Source organism: Micromys minutus (genome assembly GCF_963924665.1).
Source record: "Micromys minutus genome assembly, chromosome: 27".
Lineage (NCBI taxonomy): Eukaryota > Metazoa > Chordata > Mammalia > Rodentia > Muridae > Micromys > Micromys minutus.
This window is the reverse complement of record NC_137962.1, coordinates 21,292,377-21,313,942: the sequence shown is the minus strand read 5'-3', so window position 1 is coordinate 21,313,942 and position 21,566 is coordinate 21,292,377. Positions and strand designations below refer to the sequence as shown.

Here is a 21,566-nt window from a genome sequence, read left to right as displayed (position 1 = left end):
ATGGTACCCTGAAACTGGAGTTAATGGCTGGGAACCAGCCCAAATTTGTAGATCTTTAATAATTAAAGTTTTTTGTTTTTTTTTTAAAAAAACTGGTCCCCACGCTAAAAATCACACACTCACCCGTGAGCACTTACCGTGAACTTGTGGCTTTAAGAGATTTATTTATACACTTGAATTACCCCAGAGAATAAGGGTGGGATCTAGAGTTTGCTGCGGAGCAAGTTTTTCTTTTTAAAAACTTTTTTAAAAAAGGAAACAAAACATACTATCTGTAGGAAAAAAAGGGGGGGGGGGAGAAAAAAGAAAACAAAACCCACAGTGGCTGTTTTTTTCTTTGATTCTTTTTTGGGGTGTGTGGGTGTGGGAGGGGGGCTTCCTGCAAACGGAGAGGTACCAGTTTGGAGCCCGCCTCTCCTTTCCCGCCTTTTTGCTTTGGCCTTTTGGGGGGAGGGCAGCTGTCTGGCAGTCTGAATTTCCTGTGTTTGGGAAACCCAGCTACAGTCTTCCATGAACATTCGCCCATTGTTCTTAGGAGAGTGAGGTCACAGCAACTTTACAAGCAGCTGTTGCAAACTGAGACTCCAAGTGTTCTGCCCTGGCCACACTTTCCCCGGTGGCCAAGGAACTGGGTTCCCTGGAGTATCAATTAACTTACCCACAGGCTCCCTTCCCCAAATCGCCTCAGTTGGAACGGAGTCCTGGGCGAGGGCAGGGTATCTTCATGTGGGCTAAGGCTGACTGGGATCAGGCCGGAGAGCCATGGTGGGCAGGGCTGCCTCCAGGGGCCATTATGGTCCATGACCCAGGGACCGAGGTGGCACCTGGTTTTTTCAAGTTCCTAGCACACTGAGCAGATCCTGGAGAGAACATGAATGGACCCTTAGCTTTGAAGGAAAGAAGATGAAACTGAAGCCCACCATGGCCAACTCCTTTCCAGGTTGCCAGAATGGTTCTAACAGGAAGTGATGTAATGCCATCAGGCTTAAGCTAATAATAGGTCAAGGAACCAGTGGGAAGGATGCAGACTTTGTTCAGCCCACCTAGGAAGAGCAGGAACAAAACTGCATCATCAGACCCTGCTCTGGTCTTGCTAATTTCTTCAGTGATGTCAGCCAAGGGAAGAAGTCAGACATGGGACAAGCATGAAGGAGAGAGAGGCTGCTGACAGGGCCCACCTGGCCTTGAACAATCTAATATACAGACGAGGAAACCCAACATTTGTAGTGATATGGTTTTTTGGAACACCAGCTCTGGTGATAAACACCTTGGCTGCTAGTGTTCCCAAGCCATATAGACGGTTGATAAGGCATGAGGAAATGGGGAGAGACTGCACGGTCTGCAGGTGTGTGGGTGTCCTACCAGGCTCCTCCCCTCACGGCCTGGTGACTCTTCTGATCTTCACGCAAAGTCAGTGAGACTGCTCTGAACTGACCCGTCCCCAACCTGGCACACGGAAGAGCTTCTTCTTTCCAAGGCTGTCTGGCCTTGTGTCCCACCTGGTCAGGGACATCAGTCTCCCTGGAAGTCACCTCCTAGCCAGCTCTAACCGGAGAAGTGCACACACAGCCTCGTAGGAGCACCCGAGGCTCCCTGGACCTTCCCCACCTGTCCACCTGAAGGGTTCCAGAGAAGCCAGCATAAAGGGGGTGTGCTGCCACACAACTGTCATGGTGGGGAGAGGCCTCCACATTTTATTAGGGATACCGCAGAAGCAGAAGCTTCGGGCAGAGCAGGTGCTTTTCAATGACAGATAAATTAACCGCAGTGCGGGTTGGGCGTGGGGACTGGACCGGGCGCTTTTATATATATATATATAAAAACAAAGATGAAGACAGACAAACAGACCCCACAATGTGGGGAAGGGAGGCAGCACCATTCAGACAGCAGGGAGGACCAGGGCAGAGAGAGAAGGCAGCTTGTCCCCCTTGCCCCCAAACTCCGTAAGCCTGGGGCTTCCAAAAATCAGCCCCATGGGGGCTTTGGGGCAGGGTTGCAGCCAGGTTGGGCAGAGGTGGCACAGCTGGTGGGCAGGAAGCCCAGCACCGCAAGATGGCTCAGCCTGAAGTGGGAGCTGGGACAAAGCATCCTGGAGCCCCTGGTCCCTTAGAGCAGAGCCTTACTCTGGGGGAGTCAAGGACTAGGGGTGAGGTCTCTCCCTGAGCTGAGCATGGTTATCTCATCCACAGCAGCGGTGGCATATGCCAGGGACCCCTGTCGCCTTCTCATCCTCCTTCTCCTTGGTCCCTTCAAATCAAGCCTCACTGGCTCCAAGGCATGGATGGAGCACGGAGCACGGAAGCAGGCTGTCTGGGGTCTCTAGCTCCAGAGGAGCTTAGTGGGTGCATTCCCTCAGCCCTGACTTCCACAGGAGGACAGTGAGTCATAGAGGGAGTCACTTAGGGATTCTGAGGTCTCCAGCCCGGGAGCGCCCCCACTGGCCACTCTGCCTTCCTCTCCCATGTCCGACGTGCTGGGCGTAAGACTGCCTCCAAATGCCGGGCCTTGAGGCATGGATGTGCGGCTGGGGTCCAGGTTCTGTTTTCGGTCCATGGGCAGGGCCTGCAGGAGAGGTACTGCTCAGAGAGGAATTGTAGCCACATGGACTTCTGAGGGGTCCACAGAGGCAGAATTCTGAGGAGTAATGAAAGCCTTCTCCCCAAATGGGATGGATACCCAAGCTTATCCTCACCTCCTCTGGAGGTGCTGGCTGTAGGCACCTCACAGACATCCACTTCCCAGTCTCTCCCTCCAGGCACCCAGCTCTCTTCCTTTTCCCTTCTTACCATGGCGGTCCTAGGCAGTCCCTCCAGTTGTCGGGGTGGGCACAGGAAAGGGTCACTGGAGCTGCCAGCTGTTCTGGTGTTGGGGAAGGTCCAGTTCTTGGCCAGTGGGACAGGAGGAGGAGGGCCTGGGTCTTCACAGGGATCTGTGGAGGGGCAAGTGGATGCAGCTGTCCAGCTCTAAGGACGCTCTTAGGGATGTCCTGCTTCCCAAGACACTCACCGTCATGACAGGTCTGATGGCTTCGGTGACCTGGAGCAGCGGTGAGCAGCGCGGAAAAAGCTGGCATGCTGGGGTGCCGCCCGCTCACCAGCAGCTCCTCTATGCCTGGCACCTCCCGCTCTAGTGTGTGGGCACGGCGAGGGACTTTGGTGAGGCCTGGAGGCCGAGCTGGGGGTGCCCCTGGCGGGGGATCCAGACGCAGTGACTTGGTCTTGGGGAGATTCTTGCTGGGGGTTCCACTGCTGCTGTGGTCTGGGGGCGGGAAGGTCCCAATCCCACTGTCCAAGGTTCGAGTCAAGGAGCCACAGGCTGTGGAGGAGAGGGTACACAGAAGTATGAGGCCCGGGCCATCTCTGTCAGGGTTTTCCTGGCCCAAAAGACTCCTGCAGAACTCGCCCCACCTCTGCAACTCCCCCTCAGCTTCACACAAGGTGCCCCTCAGGGCAGGGAGAATTATTCCTACATCACCGCCAAGACCCACCTCCCCAACAGTCAGGGCTGAGCACCAAGATGCCACCCAGGACTTGGCCCTGCTGAGGTGACAGAGAGTGAGAAGGGGACCCTGCTGACCTGTGAAGTGCGTGGTGGAAACTGGCTCTGCCAGGTTGTCTTCTGAGGGTATCTCTTCCCGCCGTCCTGGCTCACTGCTGGGCTGTGTGGGTACAGGAGACCTGAGTGTCTATCCTGGTGCCTCCCCAAGGCCTTCATAGCACCTTTTGGGGTGTGGGAGGCTGGAGGCAGGCATGATGTAGGCTAACAGTTTCTGGGTGCCTAGAAAGCCTAGAGCCAGGCACTGAGCAAGAACTTACCTTCCCAGGTTTTCCACAGCCCTGAAGTGGGCCTACCAGGCCATTCCGAGGCCCACAGGCAGGCCAGGGGCTCTTGGGGTCGGCGGATACTGGCTGAAAATCCCCATACTCAGGCTTGGGCTCCCGCCAGCTCTTGGGGGGCAGCTCCTTCCCATCCACCCTAGGGACAAGAGTGTGATGGCTGTCAGGGAAGCTGGTGCCTCGCAGTTGCTAAGGTCTGTCAGGCTTTAGGTATTGTAATGTGCCGTTCCGAATGAGGTGTGAGGATGAAAACGCTGTTGGGTAGCACGAGGCAGAGGCAGGCGGGGCTCTGAATTTGAGCCAGCCTGGTCTACACAGAGCGTTCCAGCCCAGCCCATATACTCAGACCCCATCTCAAACAAGCACAGAAGATGGAAATCCTTTCAGAGGTAGAGCCTCTCAGGAAGCATCTAGGATTAGTCATGGTTATGAGGACACAGACCCCTGTGACTGGTGGCTTTTACAGAGGCCAAGCATCACACTCCCTGCCTCATCCCACGACAGACACTCTGGGATGCTACAGACTCTAGAAGCAGAAGCAGTGACCACCAGACAAGGCCCCTCGATCTCTAGAGCCATGGGCCACAATGACCCTTTTTATAAAAGTAGTTTGTCTCAGAAACACAGTGATACAGACTAACACACCAGCCACAAACCCTCCAACATGGCTGGCTCCAGAGAGGCGTCTTCTGCTGCCCATCCTGGGGAGAGGGACCTGTGGATGCTCTCTTCAACATCTCCTGAGGCTTAGGAAAGGCAGGGTGGGTGGAGGGGCAAGCAGAGAGCCAGGAGGGGCAGGAAAGAACACGGGAGCCCACCTTCCACTCTTCCCAGCGTCACCGTCCCCAGCTCACTGACAGACCAGTTTACACTCAGGACTAGGTAAAACAGTCCTGGCTTTCTTGCCGAGATTTCTAAGAACAAGGTAGCCCTAAATCAGTGCCCTTCTCAGGGCCTGAGTCCTTCAGCTTTTTTACCCAGTTGGCCTAGACATAGTAAACACTGTTAAGTGGTCCCCTTTCCTAAACCCCTTCCCTGGCTCTGTAGTGGCAGGAGTCAAAAGGGGAGCAGGGGCGGGCATCTGGGAAAGGTAATACAGTAAGCAAGAGCTCATCTCGTCTCGCTGAGTTAAAACCAGCCAGCCAGTGGGGAGGACGGGGGAGTAAACCCCATCTTCTGAGTCCTAACTTCCGTTTTTGGCCAGGTCACCAGCTCACAAGTGTCTAACTGGCACTGTACTCCCCTCTGGGAAGCTCAAACTCCAAGGGTGGCCCCAGGCTCTCACCTGTTCAGTAGCTGTTGCATGAAGGTGTCTGCACCCTGATACATGCCGGCTAGCTGGCCTTGCGCCTGCCCTAGACTGGGGCTGGCCACTGTGGCTGGGCCCCCAGGCCGAGGGCGGGCTCTGCTCAGATAGGCCTTCTCTTCCTCTAGTGCTCTGCGAAGGTCTTCTGCCTTTGCCATCAGCTTGGAGATGTTGAGACTCTCGGCCTCCAGCTTCCGGGATTCTGTCTTGACCTCTTTCCGGAGTGGGGAGCCGCCACCGGCCCCTTCCTTGTTTTTGGTAGCCTCTGTGCGGCGGTTCAGAGCCGGCAGCTTGCTCTTTTTAAGGCCAAACCAGCTGGCAATGCTGCTGGTGTTGCGGTGCTTGGCTTCGGAGCCCGGCGCCCGCTCCTGACCTTGAAGGCGCAGCACGTTCTCCTCGATACCCTTCATCACCTTCTCCTCGATGGCCGAGTGTGGTGTTGGCCCCTCAGAGCCCTGGCCTGGATCGGGGGGGTCAGGTACTGGGGATGTGGGCTGGCCCACTGTGCTGCCACAGTCTGCCCAAGGTGGACCCTTCACTTTATCAGGCTTGGGGGGCTCCTTGGTGCCTAAGGGTGCCGCAGGGCGGGGCACCACCTTGGTGGGTGACTTGGAGGGTAGCTTTGTTGGGCTGCTGTGAGGGCTTTTGGGTTTGCCCAGGCTGGGGGCTGAGGTTGGCACTTTCGCAGGTGTGCGGGGCATCTGGGGACACAGAGCCCCTGCTAGCCGACTTTTGGCCAGCTCCACTTTGGTGAGGCAGCTCCTTGGTGAGATGGGCTCCAGGTCCACTCGAGCCCCCATGGAGTGGGAGGAGTAGACTCTGGCGCCAGGATCCGGAAGTCCGGGTTCCTGCTGCTTCAGGCTGCTTGTGCCCAAGGCCACTGCTCCCCGAAAGATGCCCTTAGCTTCCGGCTGTTCCAGAGGTCTCGTGCTGGGAGCCATGTCTCCAGTACACTCCCCTGACCGCACTAGTACCCTGGCCTTCTCAGTGCTCGACCGGGCCGGCACTCCGTTCTTTTCTGTACCCAGAGGCCCCTCAGGGCCCGTCTTCAGTTTTCCAAGTGCTGCCAATCTGTCTCGCAGAGGTGTGTGACTAGGATCACCAGGTCGCCGCCCTGATCCCTGGCCCGGCTTCTTGGATGAGCCACCTGGGGTCCTGCGGCTGGGATGGGGAGACTCGGAGCCTGTCCTGTCCCCACTCTTCTCCTGGGGGCTGCTGTAGGGACAGGATTCTGGGAGGCCAGGGCTGGGGGCCCCAGGGCTCCTGAGGACCTCAGGGGTCTGGGGCACCTCCAGAGTCAGTTGTGGGTAGGTGGGCACCTGCAGCGGGGATGGAGGTGGCTCTGGGGAAGAACCCCTAAAGGTGCTCCGGGAAAGGTCCAAGATGTTTTCAAAGCAGGGAGCTACCACTGGTCCTGGGGACAGTGTAGTGGATGCAACTGACTGGGCGGGTCTGAGCTGCACAGAGTCTGGGACTGCAGAGCAGAGCAAAGGGTTGCTGGGAAGGCCCTGTCCTCCCTCTGGGGACAGCTCTCCTCCACCCAGAGCCCTCCGAGCCAGCAGTGGGGAGGGGCTACCATCTGAGCCGCTGTTGCGACAAGGGATTCGAGAACTCCGGGGAAGCTGGGGACTGAGTTGGGGACCTCCTGGGCTGGGGACCTTGTCTGAGGCTGGAGGCAGCTTGAGAAATTTGAGACCTCTGGCTGGAGAGGGCAGAAGGGGTCCCTGGGCGTCCCCGGGGGAAGGGGGCCCAATCTGGAGCTTGCTTTTCACCTGAGAAGAGGAGTGGGGATGGCCAGGCCGGGAGCCCAGCGGGGCGTCCCCTGCACCCATGAACATGCTGAGGAAGGGAAGGGGCCCCTGGCCCTCTGAGGTAGCACCAAAGCCCAGCCTGGTGGCCTCTGGGGTACTTCCACCCCAAGCTGACTTTGGGAGGACTTTGGACTTGGATGCCTGTGGGGGTCCAGGATCTGGTGAGGAGGGCTTCCCAGCACCTGGGTGGTCACCACTGAGAGAGCCTGTAGCCCCGGCCAGGAAAGCTTGGAGGTAAGTCTCTGTATCTCCAAGGAGTTGGCCCAGGTTCAACTGCTTGCGGGCCAGGGCACCAAGCACGTTATCAGGGCTCGGAGCCTCATTGGGGTCTCCTGCTTCATCAGAGGAGGATGAGGAGCTGCTGCCCGGAGCACAGTGTGGGCCAGTGCTGGGGCCCTGGGCTGGCAGCGGGACCCTGCTAGAAGCCCAGGGTTGCCTGATGCCTTCTTCTTCCCCAGAGCCCCCTAGGACATGCTCCCAGTGCAACAGTGCCCCTAGGCTCCCAGGACCCAGCAGCAGGTAGGGTGCCCACGGTGAGGGTTCAGGCTGCTGTGGGCCACAGAGCTCGCCATTGATGGGCTCTGGGGAGCCCGGACCTTGGCCTGTGGGTCTCCAGGGAGCAGCAGGTGAGCACAAAAGCAAAGGGTCAGTCTCCTCCAAGGCTCGCAGCACCTCCAAAATCTGAGCTTTCTTCCGAAGAAATGGGGACAGGGCATCCAACGCTGGGGGTGGAGTGGCTGGGGGGCCTGGGCCGCCTGGTCGTAACTGCTGCTCCCAACATACCTGGGAGGAGAAAAGGTGTGAGGAGAGACTGTGTGCTTGGTACCTGAGGCCCAGGCCTTAAGATAAACATTTCATAAGAGTATTCTAAGAACCTCTCATGTCTGTGTCTGTCCCACAAGTGAATCCACAGCTCTTGGGATAAGATGCCTTGGCTTCCTCAAGGATCGCTGAACCCTGCCTAGCCAGGCTGTCGTACCTCACACTCAGGGCGGATTGGGTCCCCCATGTGCAGTCTCCACCCCGCTACTCTTTTTTACACCGGCACCTAACCAGTTACGGTGCTGTGCTGTGCTTGTTCTGGGAGGGAGGCCCGAGTGTGTTCTGGCTTCAGAAAGAACAGACGTTCAAGAATAAGGTGTATCACAGCCAAGATCTCAGTCACTTGCGGCAGGCAAGCCGATGCCTTGCCCAGTCAGAGCTGAGTGGCAGGCAGGGGTGCCAGCAGGCCTGGGGATGGCCCCATGTAAGTCTTCTCTGTACCCAGCCCTGCCCTCAACAATGCTGAACTACGTGTGCTTTGGAGTCAGGATATCAAGTCCGGTTCTATCTCGTTCACGTCACCTTCAGCAAGTCCTTTGATCTCTAAGTGTCACTGTGTCGGCTGTGAAAGGAGACAGTGATTATGTTTAGCACCATAAAGAGCAGGGGTGTCCTGCGTGGTTGGTGCCAGCATGGAATGAGTCTGCAAGTGTGTGCTGTGACTCCTGCGCGACTTCACACATTTCCTTGCAGACCATGACTGGGGGGAGGGGTGGGCCTGTTTTTCTTGGTATGAGGCTAACAGCTGAGGGCTCACACTTCACTCCGGACAAGAGTCTGCATAGGAAAACAGCCTTTCCCCTGTTGGAGCCTCTAGTGGAGGAAGACATAAACCCCAGCGCACACTGCTCCTACCTCTCTTTGCCCAGCACAGTGTCCTAAGGGCAGTGAGGTGGCCGGTCCCTCAGCAGTGTTTGGGGATGGGGAGGCTGGTCGCTCTGATGGTGGCTGGATTGGGGTGAGTGGGATCTGCAGAGAGAGAACAGTTGTCATTGGCCCCTCAGAGCCAGACAGCAGCAGGTCTAACCCAGGGCACTTAGCTTTAGAACTATGCTTTCTCACTTAAAAAGAACACGGCGTGAAGGTCCCTTCCTGTTCTGACCACCTAGGATCTAAGAAAATGAAGCCATGCTAGGTGGTGGCAGCACTTGGGAACTCCATGAGTTCGAGGCCAGCCTGGTTTACAGCACAAGTTCCAGGGCAGCCAGGGCCACACAGAGAAACCCTGTCTTGAGAAAAGGAGCACCTCCCCCAACCCCTCTCCTCCAAAAGCTATGCAGTGGCATGCACAGTCACTCCATCTTGCAGCCTCTCTTGGTCCTTGAGAGTTGTTCTTGCATGTTGAATGGGGACAGATCCGCTTTAACCCTTCACTCACCCCGTCCCCCATAGCCTTAAGGCCTCTGTAGCATCTTGGCCTTGCCTTTGGCCATTTGCAGCGCAGATCTGCACTTCTGGCCTGACAGCGCTTGGCATTCCAATCCTTGACCTCATTCAGTGGCTTTTCGTCTTGCACAGGAAGCTAACACATCCTTTTCCTAAAGAGCTTCTGTGCTACAAAGCCTCTTTCCCGGCCACTGGCTGCTGTAGCTCTTTCTCCTCACTTCCTTTCACACATCCTTCATCTACCCAAGCTGAAAGCATGCCACCCTCTGGGTATTCTTTCCATGGGGAATTCCTTCTCCACAGCCATCTACAGACTCTTTGTCAGGCTCCCGTCCACCTGCACTCAGGCCCAACGTCATTTCCTTGCAGGAACTTTCTTAAGTCTGTGTGTATGGAGTGCATGCGTGCACACACGCACACTTGCTCACAGACACTGTTCCTCAGGAATCGCCTGCCTTGTCTCTTAGAAACAGAGTTCATCACTGGGACCTGGGGCTCAAAGAATAGGCTCGGCTGGCTGGCCAGTGAACCACAGGGACCTTCCTGTCTGCAGCTCCTCAGAGCTTGCATTGTACATATAGAGGATCCTGCCCCGTGTTTTACATGGGGAGCTGGGGTTACACACAAGCCCTAACGTTTGAATGTCAAGTCCTTTACCATTGAGCAAAGCATCTCCCAGGCTTCCCAGTCCTCCGAGGGCTAGTTGCCCCTATTCTGTACCCTGGGACAAGTAGGGCTGTCACACTTGACTCTGTAACATGGCTGCCCCTAGACTGTCTCTTAGCAGTCTCAGCTTCCTGAGGACACGCACAGAGTGTTGAGATCAGTTCAGTTCCTCAGGCCTTGGCAAAGGCATGGCTCCCAAGGAAAGCTTAATTAGTGTCTGCCCAATGACAACCTAGCGAGGCACACCCTGGGGGTCACATCAATAATACTAAACTGCTGCTGTTGACTGACTTTCTGTGAACCAAGCACTGTATATTACTTCATTTAATCCTTGCAAGGACCCGTAATGCATTGTTTTTGTGCCTATTTGTAAAGGGGAAACCCTATAGTTTATATATATAGTTTGATACTTTGCCCAAGGTCGCACTTAGCTAAAAAGCAGTTTCGGTGAGAAACCCAACCCCAGTTTATTTGAGACCAACATTTAATGCTTGTAATTTTCCACTGCATTGTGGTAACTTGGGGGAAGAGATCATTCAGGTTTTTTAAAAAGTGACTTTAGGTTTTTCCGAGTTTGATTATCATCACTGGAATGGGGGAAGCCTGGTGACAGCTAGGCCCCAGGGGTTCCTGCAAAGCACAGGGGTAACAGCGGATTACCCATTGCTGCCTGGGATCTGGTTCACAGGGAATCAGATTCCAGGTTGTATCATTTGGACAGAGAGACAAGGCTCAGCTCTGCCCTGATAAAGCATTTCTTTTCTTGTCAAAATGGGAGCAGGGCTGCTGCTATTCTCCTTGACTTCCAGACTGCTCTCTTTCTGTCCTTTTCCATCCTTACAACTGACCCCGAACTCATTCCCAGAGCCACCCCCACCTCCCCAACTGCCCCCAGGGTGGGCAGGGTTCAGGGTGTCCGCAGAAAACAGTGCCTATGAACCTGCAAGCCACTATGTGTGGCCATCCACATTCAGTTAACGGGGTGACGTGCCGTTCATGTCCTCTCTGTGACATGCAGCTCTGGGCTCCTTATGCTTAGCCCTGCCCTGGCCCTGGCCAGGAAGAAGCCACGTCAGTGGCCACAGGGGCCTCTAGGGAGCTGGATAAAACTACATTTGCAGCCTCCACCCAACTCCCACACTGTAGGAGCAAATCTGAACTTTCTCTGTTAATAAGGGCCATGCTTCTCAACTCCGTATTTGGGTAGCTGAGGCAGGAGGATTACCTGAGTGTAAGCCCAGCCGGGGATGCAGAGTGAGACCCTCCCCTCCCCCTCCTCCAAAAAACAACAACTAAGGGTACTGTGTGGCTGGGAGAACCTGGGAACAGCGTGGCAGATGAGTTTGTAGGGACTCATATGCAAGTCTGTTAGTCCGAGGATGCCTTCCCTGCATGGCCACGGGCCCTGTGTTGAGGACAGCTGACACCCTGCTCCTGTGAGGTGGACAGAGGAGAGAGCTGATGCGGGCCACAGGAGAAGTGTTCTGCCCACCTGAGGGAGGGAGTTGGTTGTGAGCTGTAACTTCTGCTGCAACAGTGCACTCAGCATCTGATTCTGCCGCTCCAGGTCAAACACCCTCTTCTTCAGCTTGATACATTCCTCCCGCAGGTCCTGTCCACCCAGGAAGGACAGGAAGCAAAGGTGAGGAGGCAGGAGAGGGCCAGCGACTTCCCGCCCCAGCCAGCTGAACTCACAGCTACAGCCTCTGGGGATGAGTTTTCTAGGTTTACTATCCTAATGAATGGTAAAGGTTAGTCTCCATCCTTCCGCCATTTCTGCAGCTGGCTTCCTCCCTCCTGGAAACTGTGTCAAAGGGGAGGGGCATCTAAGACATGGGAGACCCTGAAGTCAAAGTGGCTCAAGTCATGGTGACCTGGAGAAGGCATTCAAGGCCGCTGAAGTTCACAGCGTTGGTAGTGTTTTGACAGCGATCGAGAAATCAGCTGGGGTCCAGGTAAGGGAAGGTACCGGTGGCTGAGGCTTGGCTGAGCAGGTCTCTGGAGTCCAGGGCAGGGCCTCCTGACTATACCCTGGGTCTATCCCGCAGTGGGTATGTGTGGGGGTGTGAGATAGCCCTGAATCCACCTACCTTCTGGTTCAGCAGTGCCTGCACCACGTGGTTGGCAACCTGGAGACACAAAGCCCGGAAGCTGAGCTGGTGTTGTGCCCATCCACCCTGTCCTCAGCCCTGTCCTTTGGCAAACCCTACAGACCTCATCCAGACAGCGTTCGTAGGTCTCCCGCTGGTTCTCGTTGGCCTGTGCAAGCGCCGAGTTCTCTGCCTACAGGGGACAGGTAGAAAAGGGGAACTTTGAGGTTCATCTGTACCCTGGGAATAAGGGAGGCAGAGTGGACAGGGGCAGGCTTTGCCCTATCCATCAAACTCCTGGGTCAGGGCTATCTGACCATGTTACCCAGTAGCCTCTACAGCCACCACTGTCCCTGGAGCCAGCAGGGCCATAGAGGTGGGGGAGAAAAGATACTCGGAGCATAGGACGGCTGCATACCTTTTGCTGCCTGGAGAGTAAAGAGGAACCAGGGGCTTCCCAGAGGAGCTTTAGTAAAGAGACACCCAGCCCTCTCCCGCCTGGCAAGCCTTCTCCACCCTGAGCTCCGAGGTAGGCAGCCCTGACTCCCCAGGGTTCGGCTCGGCACTGCTACCCTACCGTGTCTGCCACCACATACCTCCAGCTCCCGAAGTCGGTGCAGAAGCTCCTGGCAGGTACCGAGCTCCATACCGCTGTCTTCACCAGACATTGGCCTGAGGTTTCCAGTGCCTCCGGCTGGCTGGTCCATGGCCTTGGGAGTCAGGTTCTGGGAACAAGGCCTGGCAGGCTACTCCCAGGCAAGAAGAGAAATAGGCAAGAAGAGAAGGCAGGAGGAGGATGACAAAACTCTCTAGTGACCTCTGTTACACTCGTGATAACGCAACAGCTCAAGGTCAGGCTGGGCAACTCTTGTTTATTCTTCCCGTCCTGAGGCAGAGGCTGTGCCTATAGAAACCCAGCTCTCACACACCCTGCACAGGGGCCCAGACCCCGAATTCTCTGCGAGTGAATCAGCTGCCCTGCGACCCAACACCCCTGTTTAAAAAAAATCACCAACTTCAACTAAAGTAACTCAGTGTTACATTAAGTCTGCCAAGGGAAATTTATTTGGCGTCACGAGGCAGGGTTCCTCTGTGTAACAAGCCCTGGCTGTCCTGGACTCACTCTGTAGGCTGGCCTCGATCTCAGAGATCCGTCTACCTCAGTCTCCTGAGTGCCGGGACTAAAGGTGTGCACCACCGTGCCCAGCACCAAGGGGATTTAAGAAGTAAAGATGGGCTGAATCTACGGCTCAGCAGGTAAGAGGGCTGGATGCTATTCCTGAGGGCCCAAGTTCACTTCCCAGCATCCACAAGCCACCTATGCTTTGTCTCCTCTTAGACAGACCTTGAAGCACCCTTTGTGCCTCCAACGCTCCCCCTTCTGGCTCCAAATAATCCAGGCACCCTGAGAGAACTAAGAACACTGCCACGTAGGTCCCAGTGGTCCAGCAGCTTTGCACACGCTGACCTCTCCGCTGGCATCTCTTGATGCCACCTGCCTTGCAGCTTGGCCAGGACTTCCTATTGTTCTTGGGCTCTCGGTCTCTATTTGTGCTCTCCCAGATGCTCTCAGAGGTTCTGTGATGGTCCCCTGACCAATCTCACTCTTCCTGTGTCATCTGGAATGCAGGACACCGACTGAAGGCCAGAGACTAGTCTACCCCAGACGTAGCAGAGCTCCGACTGGCCCCGAGCTGGGTCCTCCTCAACGAGGCTCTTGTCGTTGCTGTTAGCTTGAAATGGCAAAGTCTTCATCTTTCATCTGAGACCCTTTGTGTTATGAATGTCACAGCTGGGATCTGAAATGTCCCCTATGGGCTCATCTGGAGCTCACATTCCCTGAGCAGCAATCTTTAGGACCTCTGGAGAATACAGCTCGGTGTCTGAGCTCTCGGACCCCAGCTTCCTGGCCAGCAGTTGTGAACAGTTTTTACCTCAGACTTGCCACCACAGACAAGGCCACTTTACACTGTCCTCCTTGCCAAGAGCCAAAAGAAAGTATGGCTTTTTTTTTTTTTTTTTTTTTTTAAATGTTATTTCCGTCAGGTATTTTGGGCACACTGTTATAAGGGGAATGGATACATCGCAATGTGGAACCTTGGTGCTGAGGGGTGCATGTTCCTTAGCCTCCACCAAAATGGCTCCACTGCCTCGTCCTTGCCCGATTAAAGGCCCCATAGAATTAGGAATTGTGGATCAGAGAAGAGGAAGCCTCTCAGCTCCTAACCCTCACTCTCCCCAGCCCCTGTCACCAGCATGCACGGGCCTCAGGCTCCTCACCGGTCTCTGTCCCGCACTGGGCTGGCACGTTCACGCTGACAGCCAGACGCCTCACCTCACCTGTAAAGAACCAGAGGAGCGGTGTCAGTGCTGCCTTCCTTCGGCACGTAGTAGGTCTGGAGTTACGTAGTGGGTCAGAGTAAGCTGAGAGCCCTGCAGTTTTGCTTTCAAAGCTTCCACGTAACGGACAAGAGAGTCAACATCAGGAAGACAGCACTAAGCTCCGGCAGCAGGCAGAGGCCTGCACAGGGTCTAGATGAACCCCCTGGTGGGAAAGCCTTCAGAGCCAAGAGCCAGTGCCAACCTTTAAAATCCGCTCAACCTTCCCGGTTTCTGTCTGGTGACGTGGTTCCACTTGCCCCACAAGGCGCCCAGATTCAAGCCAGAAGTCATTTGCCTCCCAGGTGAGACTTCAGTGCCCTTCCAAACCCACACTGCCTCTAATCTTCCCGATCACAGGAGGAGATAAATGCCATAATCAGTGCTTGTATTTAGAGCAAATTAAGGAATAGTAACCCTCGCATACACTGAGTCTACCCCGTGTGCTTTAGTGTCAGAACGCTTTTCTGTACCCCTGCATTACCGCCTCTAACAACGCTGGCTGGGGTTACCAGTGTTCTTAGGGTAAAGGATCTTGCTGCAGACCCACACCTGGTTCACACAGCACACCGGACAGGCATGGGTGCCCCCTGCTCTGTGGTCTCAGCTGTACACATCCAAACCTTACCATCAGCTATATCGAACAGTTTATATGTGAGCTCTGCCCAGCCCGGAGGCCACAGTAGGCAGAGCTTGCTGTATGAAATTCCAGAGCTTTACGGCTGGAAAGACTTGAGTTAAGACACTGACTCCAGAGAATTACGTCCCTGGCTTCAGAAATGGGTAAGACTACTCAGTACAAAGGGCAGGCAGAGGACATACTGAGGTAACAAATTCAGCGTTCAGCATGAACTCAGTGGACACTGTTGATCAGCTAATACAAAGCCTGCAGTGGTCGTGGATTCACAGGGAACCCGAGTTCCAGGGCCCCCACACTGGAGTCTGAGGTGCAGGGCATCTACATGCCTTAGGCACTACCTAGCCTGGCCTGCTCTGTCCTCTGAAGTCCTCCCCTTCCAGGCCTCTCCTCGGTCAGCACAGAGCAGGCCCAGTTTTCCCAGGTCTCTGCCTCAAACACTCAAGAAGAGTCAGCTAGTTGTGCGTGTGTGTGTGTGTGTGTGTGTGTGTGTGTGTGTGTGTGTGTGTGGCAGTGCCAGGGGCTTGCCAGGCAAGCATTCTGCCACTGAGATATTCCTTCTTAGTGTATACATGTGCTACATAAGGGGTGTGAGCCTCTGAAAGCAGAAAACAAAGAACTATGTAATCTTTATATATATATATATATATATATATTTTTTTTTTTTCCCCCCCTGAGACAGGGTTTCTCTGTGTATCCCTGGCTATGCTGAAACTCACTCTGTAGACCAGGTTGCAAACTCAGAGATCCACCTGCCTCTGCCTCCCGAGTGATGGGACTAAAGGCGTGTGCTACCACTGCCTGTCTTAATATATATTTTTGGGTAAAGATTTATTTATTTATTATATATGAGTACACCTCAGCTATCTTCAGACTCACCAGAATAGGGCAGCAGATCCCATTACAGATGGTTGTGAGCCACCATGTGGTTGCTGGGATTTGAACTCAGGACCTCTGGAAGAGCAGTCAGTGCTCTAACCACTGAGCCATCTCTCCAGCCCTAATACTAATTTTTAACACTCCACAAAAACATAGTCCTGGCAGCTGGAGAGATGGCTCACTTTCTGCTCCTGTAGAAGACTAGGGTTCAGTTCCCAGCACCCACAAGGCAGCTCACAAGCACCTGCAACTCCAGTTCCAGGGGGTTCATCACCTTTTCCTGACCTCCAAGGGCACTGCAAACACATGGTGCACATACACAGTGCAGGCAAAACACTCATGCACATAAAATAAATACCATAAATCTTTTTTAAAGTTAAAGACCTTTGTTCTCTTAACGTTGTAAAATGAGTTCAGTATAGCTTGATTCCCCCCCCCCCCCACATCATCTCATTTGATATATTTAGAAATGGAGGCCTGGGAAAAAACGCAAACAATCTTAAGAAGTTGTTTCCCTTCCCACACACAAATGTAAAGGCCTCGGGTTACATCCTCCATTCAACAGCTCTGTTCTCACCCCTGTCTGTCATCCCCCAGCTCCTGATGACCAGGAACCATCAGCTTTCCCCTCAACCCGGCACATGTGCAGCCGGCACATGTGCGAATGTCTGCTCTGGCAAGGTGACCGGGATACAGAGGGAAGCCCAGCGCCTGGAAATGACAGAGCTGGGGAGCTCAACAGCTTCTGCTCTTCACAGAAAGACAGAGCCCCAAAGAGCGCAGGCCATTCACCAGGACGCCTCTTTAGAAAACCATTAAGCAGCATTCGGGGCAGGAATGAAGGCCAGAACTTGAGGTCACTGTAGTCTTCCTTACTGATGTGGAGACATCGCACCCCAAAGGTGGCTACAACCCCTCTCCAAATGTGACCCCTGCACTGGAGATTTGAAGTGTCTCAGCTATGTGAGAGTAACAGTTGCTCCTGCAGCACTCTTTGCAAATGTTTGCTGGAGGAATATCGTGAGTCACTCCCACTGTGGGAGAAAGGCTGCTGCACCCTGCTCCAGAGGCTTTGGCCAACCCAGGGCGGGGTCTGCAGGCTGCCACCAGCAGAGAGGGGGAAGCTGACAGTTACACTGGGGAGGAGTCACAGGAAAAGCCCCGGGTTAAACTAGTGGTATGGGGAGAGGGGCACATCTAAATCCACGTTACATTTGTGTGCTTATATGCCTGAGCATGTGCCACGTCTCACACATGGAGGTCAGCTAGTGGGTAACTTGTAGCAGTTGGTTCTCTCCTCCCACCTGGGCCTAGCCTGGCAGGCATGGAAGAAAGCAACTTCACAACCTGGGAAGCTGAGAATTTATTAAAGGTAGGTGTGGTGGCACAATGCTCAAACACTTAGGAGCATAAGGTAGAAGTGTCACGAGTTCAAAGCCAGCCTGGGACACATAGGGACAGTCATTTAGTCTTAAAATTTTTTTAAAGATTTTTTCAAAGAAAACCCTTCCTGTGGCCCTCTAGGGAACACCAAAAGGCATAGTAACAGGATCACCTGGAAAAGCCCACGAAAGTCTTTTCCCCAGAGGCTAAACATGTGGAATGTGGCTGAGCCTTGGCCAAGCACTCTTTCTCCCCCTCCCTTGTGGCTTAGCCACACCAGTTGCTGGGGAAAACCCAGGCTTGGATCCCAGGATGGCCCTGGTTTCAAACATTCCTTTGTGTGGTTCCACAGCACATCAGAAAGGCTGGATCAGAGAACTCCTTGCCAGCCAGGCTGGGTAGTGGGGAGGAGGCTGGGTTTGGAAACTCTTAGCTGGACCGGAAGCTTCTGCTAGAATTGCAAGCAAGAATTCCCCTCCCCCCACCCCACCCCCACCTCATAAGGGGCCTGATCCACAGGGAAGCAACTTCAGTGGGAAGTGAGGAAGGGACAAGCAGAAAGTTCTCAGGTAGCAGAGAAGGGGAAACTGCTGAGAAGTGTCTGGCCAGGAGGATTGTCTAGCAATGGAGAGGTCAAGGCCAACCTGCTCAACAGAGTTCCAGGACGGCCATGGCTACAAGAGAAGCCCTGCCTTGAAAAACGTAAAAGGTGGAGGAGGAAGAGAAGAAGAAGAAACCCACAAATGAACAATAATAATTTGGGGCTGGAGGGACGGCTCAGCGGTTAGAGCACTGACTGCTCTTCCAGAGGTCCTGAGTTCAAATCCCAGCAACCACATGGTGGCTCACAACCACCTGTGATGGGACCTGACGCCATCTTTTGGTGTGTTGAAGACAGTGACAGTGTACTCATATACATAAAATAAATAAATCTTTTTTTTTTTTTAAGTCCAAGTAAAATCTTAAACTTCAAAGTCTGGCGGCTCATGCTGGTAATCCAGGGATTGGGAGGGGAGGCAGGAGAACTGGGTCAGTCCGGGCTGCAGCAGACCCTGCTACAAGCCAACAAAGAAATGCCACAGTCAGGTCTTGTACATGCAAAGCACTGAGCCCTTAGCCCTGCACCCCAGACACAGACCTTGCCATACTGGCCTTTAGTCAGCCAAGGAGAGCAGAGGGTCTGTGCCCCCAGCCCCTCCTGTCCAGTGTGTGTAGGGAAGCATGGTTTCCTGGTCTCTCTCATCACCTGGGCCATTAGCCAAGGCCTTCTGGCCTTGAGGAGCCCCTCACTTCCCAGCTGTTCCCCAAATAGTCCTCCTGGGAGAAAAGCCAGGGGCAGGGGGTGAGGAGTGGGCAGCTGCAGGGAGGAAGAGACGGGGTTGGGGGGAGTGGGGGGTGGGAGAGTGCGCATTACTTAAATTAAAGACTCATCTGTGACACCAGCCGGTTCGGCCCCCTGGCCAGCTGTTCTCAGGACTCCCAGCCTGTCACACCCAGGGATCCACTTATAAATAAACAGCAACCTTCACAGCAGGCACAGAGCAGCTAAGAGCAGCCCAGGCTTGCAGAGGTTGTGAGGGTTGGCTGGGTAGGACCTGAGAGTCCACTTAGTCTCTGGTTCAGAGTCCCTAAGAATCCCAACTGGACACACTCCTTCCACAGGGAAAGAAGGAAAGGAAGAATGGCTGTCCGTCCCTCCAGATGGTCCAGAGACACAACGCCCTTTCTGCAGTAATGCCTACTGGATTATCCTTCCAGCTCCGTTCATCGGTTTTCTCAGAGCCTAACTAAGAGCAGGACCGGGCTTATCCTAGTAGGCAGTGTGTGGGGTGTTGGCCCCTCGAAGACTTCTGGATTTCAACACACATCTCAGTGCTCAGAGATCTCCTGTTCCCTGTCCAAGGCATAACCCAACAACAAAAACAGCAGCTGCTGGAGGTGGGGAGAGGAAAGGGGTTTCCACACAATGGGTTTATTTGTAGGACTACACACCAGGGGCTCAGCAGCCAAGCAGCCGAGGCCCCACTCCCAAAAGGCCAGCCAAGAGTTAGGCCAGCCCAGCTAAGGAGACTGGGAAAAAGTCATACCAGAAGGCAGAGGTAAGGCTTAGCCCAGCTCCACAATTGAGTTGCTGTGTGACTTTAGGCAAATCAGTCTCTCAGAAGGGGATCCTTCCCACTATGTGGAGATTGTTCTAGAATATTAACTCTCAGAGTGACCTGGGGATCCCACGAGGTCACAACTATTTTTACAGTGATGACACCGTCTACCCACAGGACTCCCTGCCTTCTCCAGTGGCACTTCCCAAAGACTGTGTTGCCCATGACCACAGCAGATGCCCACGACACAGAAGCAGATTCGAGAATCTCGCTGTTCCCTATGACGTCAGACGCCAGGTTTGCCGACAGTAAGAACACGGGCATTCTTCATGTTTTGTTTCAGAATCTATCATTATTTTCATAAGATGTGTTATCACAGTTATTATTTCTAACATTTCTACTTGACTTTATTACTTTTTGTTTGTTTGGTTTGAGACAGGGCCTTGCTGTGTAGCGCTGGCTGGCTTGGAACTTGTTATGTAGACCAGGCTGTCCTTAAACTAAGAGATCTGCCTGCCTCTTGAATACTGGGATTAAGATCACAGCTAGGTGGTATTATTATTATCATTATTATTAATTACTGCATGTATGCGTGTGTACATATGTTCTCATTTTGGAGCATGTCTGAAGGACAGAACTAACTACCAAAAGCTGTTTCTCTCCTTTCATGTGGGTCTTGGGGCTCAAACTTGGTCCATCAGACTTGGTGGCAAGTGTTTACCTACTAAACCTTCTCAACGTACCTGTTTTTACACATCTGTCTGTGTGTGTGCATGCATATGACGGTGCATGTGTGGAAGTCAGAGGACAACTTTTGGGAGTCAGTCCTCTCCTTCAACCACAAAGTCTCTGGAGATCGAAGTCCAGATGTTGTCAGGCTTAGTGTCCGACGCCAGCATAAGCCGTCTCATTGGCCTTAGTGTAAGGAAACGGGATAAGCATTTAAAACTCTCCTTACACAGTGTAGGAAAGGCAGCAAGAGGGCAGAGAGGCTCTGCCCTGTGGCTTCCTGGTTACCACATCTCTACCTTGCCACAGGCCTAAAGCAATGGTTTGAAGCCTATGAAAATACAGACTAAATAAATCTTGCCCTAAAAAGAAAGCTTAGAGTTCAAATACCAAAAGGCTTGAAAATTGTCTCAGTCAGGGTTTCTATTCCTGCACAAACATCATGACCAGGAAGCAAGTTGGGGAGCAAAGGGTTCATTCAGCTTACACTTCCACATTGCTGCTCATCACCCGAGGAAGTCAGGACTGGAACTCAAGCAGGTCAGGAAGCAGGAACTGATGCAGAGGCCATGGAGGGATGTCACTTACTGGCTTGCTTCCCCTGGCTTGCTCAGCCTGCTTTCTTATAGAACCCAGGTCTACCAGCCCAGGGATGGCACCACCCACAATGGGCTGGGCCAGGAATGGCTCCACCCACAATGGGCTGGGCTCTCCCCCCCTTGATCACTAGTTGAGAAAATGCCTTCTAGCTGGATCTCATGGAGGCATTTCCTCAGCTGAGGCTTTCTCCGTGACAATTCAGCTTGTGTCAAGTTGACACAAAACCAGCCAGTACAAGAATCATGTTTGGTTGGTTTTTAGTTTTGTTTCACAATGTTGGGGATCAAACCAACCAAGGGATGAACATTCTACCAACCGGGCTCCTGCACAGCCCCTGAGGATTGCCTGTTCAGAACAGCCACCCAGGGCGGAGAGGGATAGTTCAGTTTATCAGTTACCACTACCTACATGTAGGAAAGGTGGCTAATCCAACTGAGAAGTTACACGCTGCCTGTCTGTTTATCTATCTTCTATTATCTATCTTCTATCAATCACCTATCATTCATCCATATATCTACCTATAATCTATCAATCTGTCTGCCCATCTGTCCACCTGTCTCCATCCATCCATCTTCTATGTAGTGTAGCTGAGGCTGGCCTGAATTCCTGATCTTACTTTCCCACTTCCCTAGCTGTGGGATTCCAGGGAAGCACAAGCTAAGCCCGGACTGAATCCACTTTTGAAGAGTTACTGTAGCTTATGGCTGGAGACCCACAGGTCCCCTGGCGAATCCTTTCTATAGGGAACGGGAAAAAGAAGGGCAAAGGACAGCCGCTCACTCCTGTCCCCAGCTTTTGTTTATCTACTTTTCTCACTTTCTCTGTGCCAACCACAGGGGTCACCAGTGCTCTGGGTCCCGGCCTGCTCTCCACCAAGGCCTGCAGCCGGAACTACTCCTCCAGTCATGAAGCCACGATTCCTTCTCTGCTCTCCTCAGACTTC

General features: G+C 53.7%; 1 protein-coding gene across 1 annotated transcript in view; it reads right to left on the bottom strand.

The window, feature by feature from the left end:
* Positions 1-1,276: 1,276 nt before the first annotated feature.
* Positions 1,277-21,566, bottom strand: part of NCKAP5L (NCK associated protein 5 like) — a 35,278-nt gene continuing 14,988 nt past the window's right edge. Inside the window, exons 3-14 of the mRNA XM_080939093.1 lie at positions 14,198-14,257; positions 12,514-12,663; positions 12,042-12,110; positions 11,918-11,956; positions 11,320-11,439; positions 8,631-8,744; positions 5,122-7,736; positions 3,816-3,975; positions 3,577-3,658; positions 3,007-3,315; positions 2,787-2,929; positions 1,277-2,562 (exon numbers count right to left, since the gene is read on the bottom strand). Coding sequence (XP_080795219.1) covers positions 2,353-2,562; positions 2,787-2,929; positions 3,007-3,315; positions 3,577-3,658; positions 3,816-3,975; positions 5,122-7,736; positions 8,631-8,744; positions 11,320-11,439; positions 11,918-11,956; positions 12,042-12,110; positions 12,514-12,624 — 3,972 coding nt within the window. The 5' untranslated portion in view covers positions 12,625-12,663; positions 14,198-14,257 and the 3' untranslated portion in view covers positions 1,277-2,352. The remainder of the gene's footprint in view (positions 2,563-2,786; positions 2,930-3,006; positions 3,316-3,576; positions 3,659-3,815; positions 3,976-5,121; positions 7,737-8,630; positions 8,745-11,319; positions 11,440-11,917; positions 11,957-12,041; positions 12,111-12,513; positions 12,664-14,197; positions 14,258-21,566) is intronic.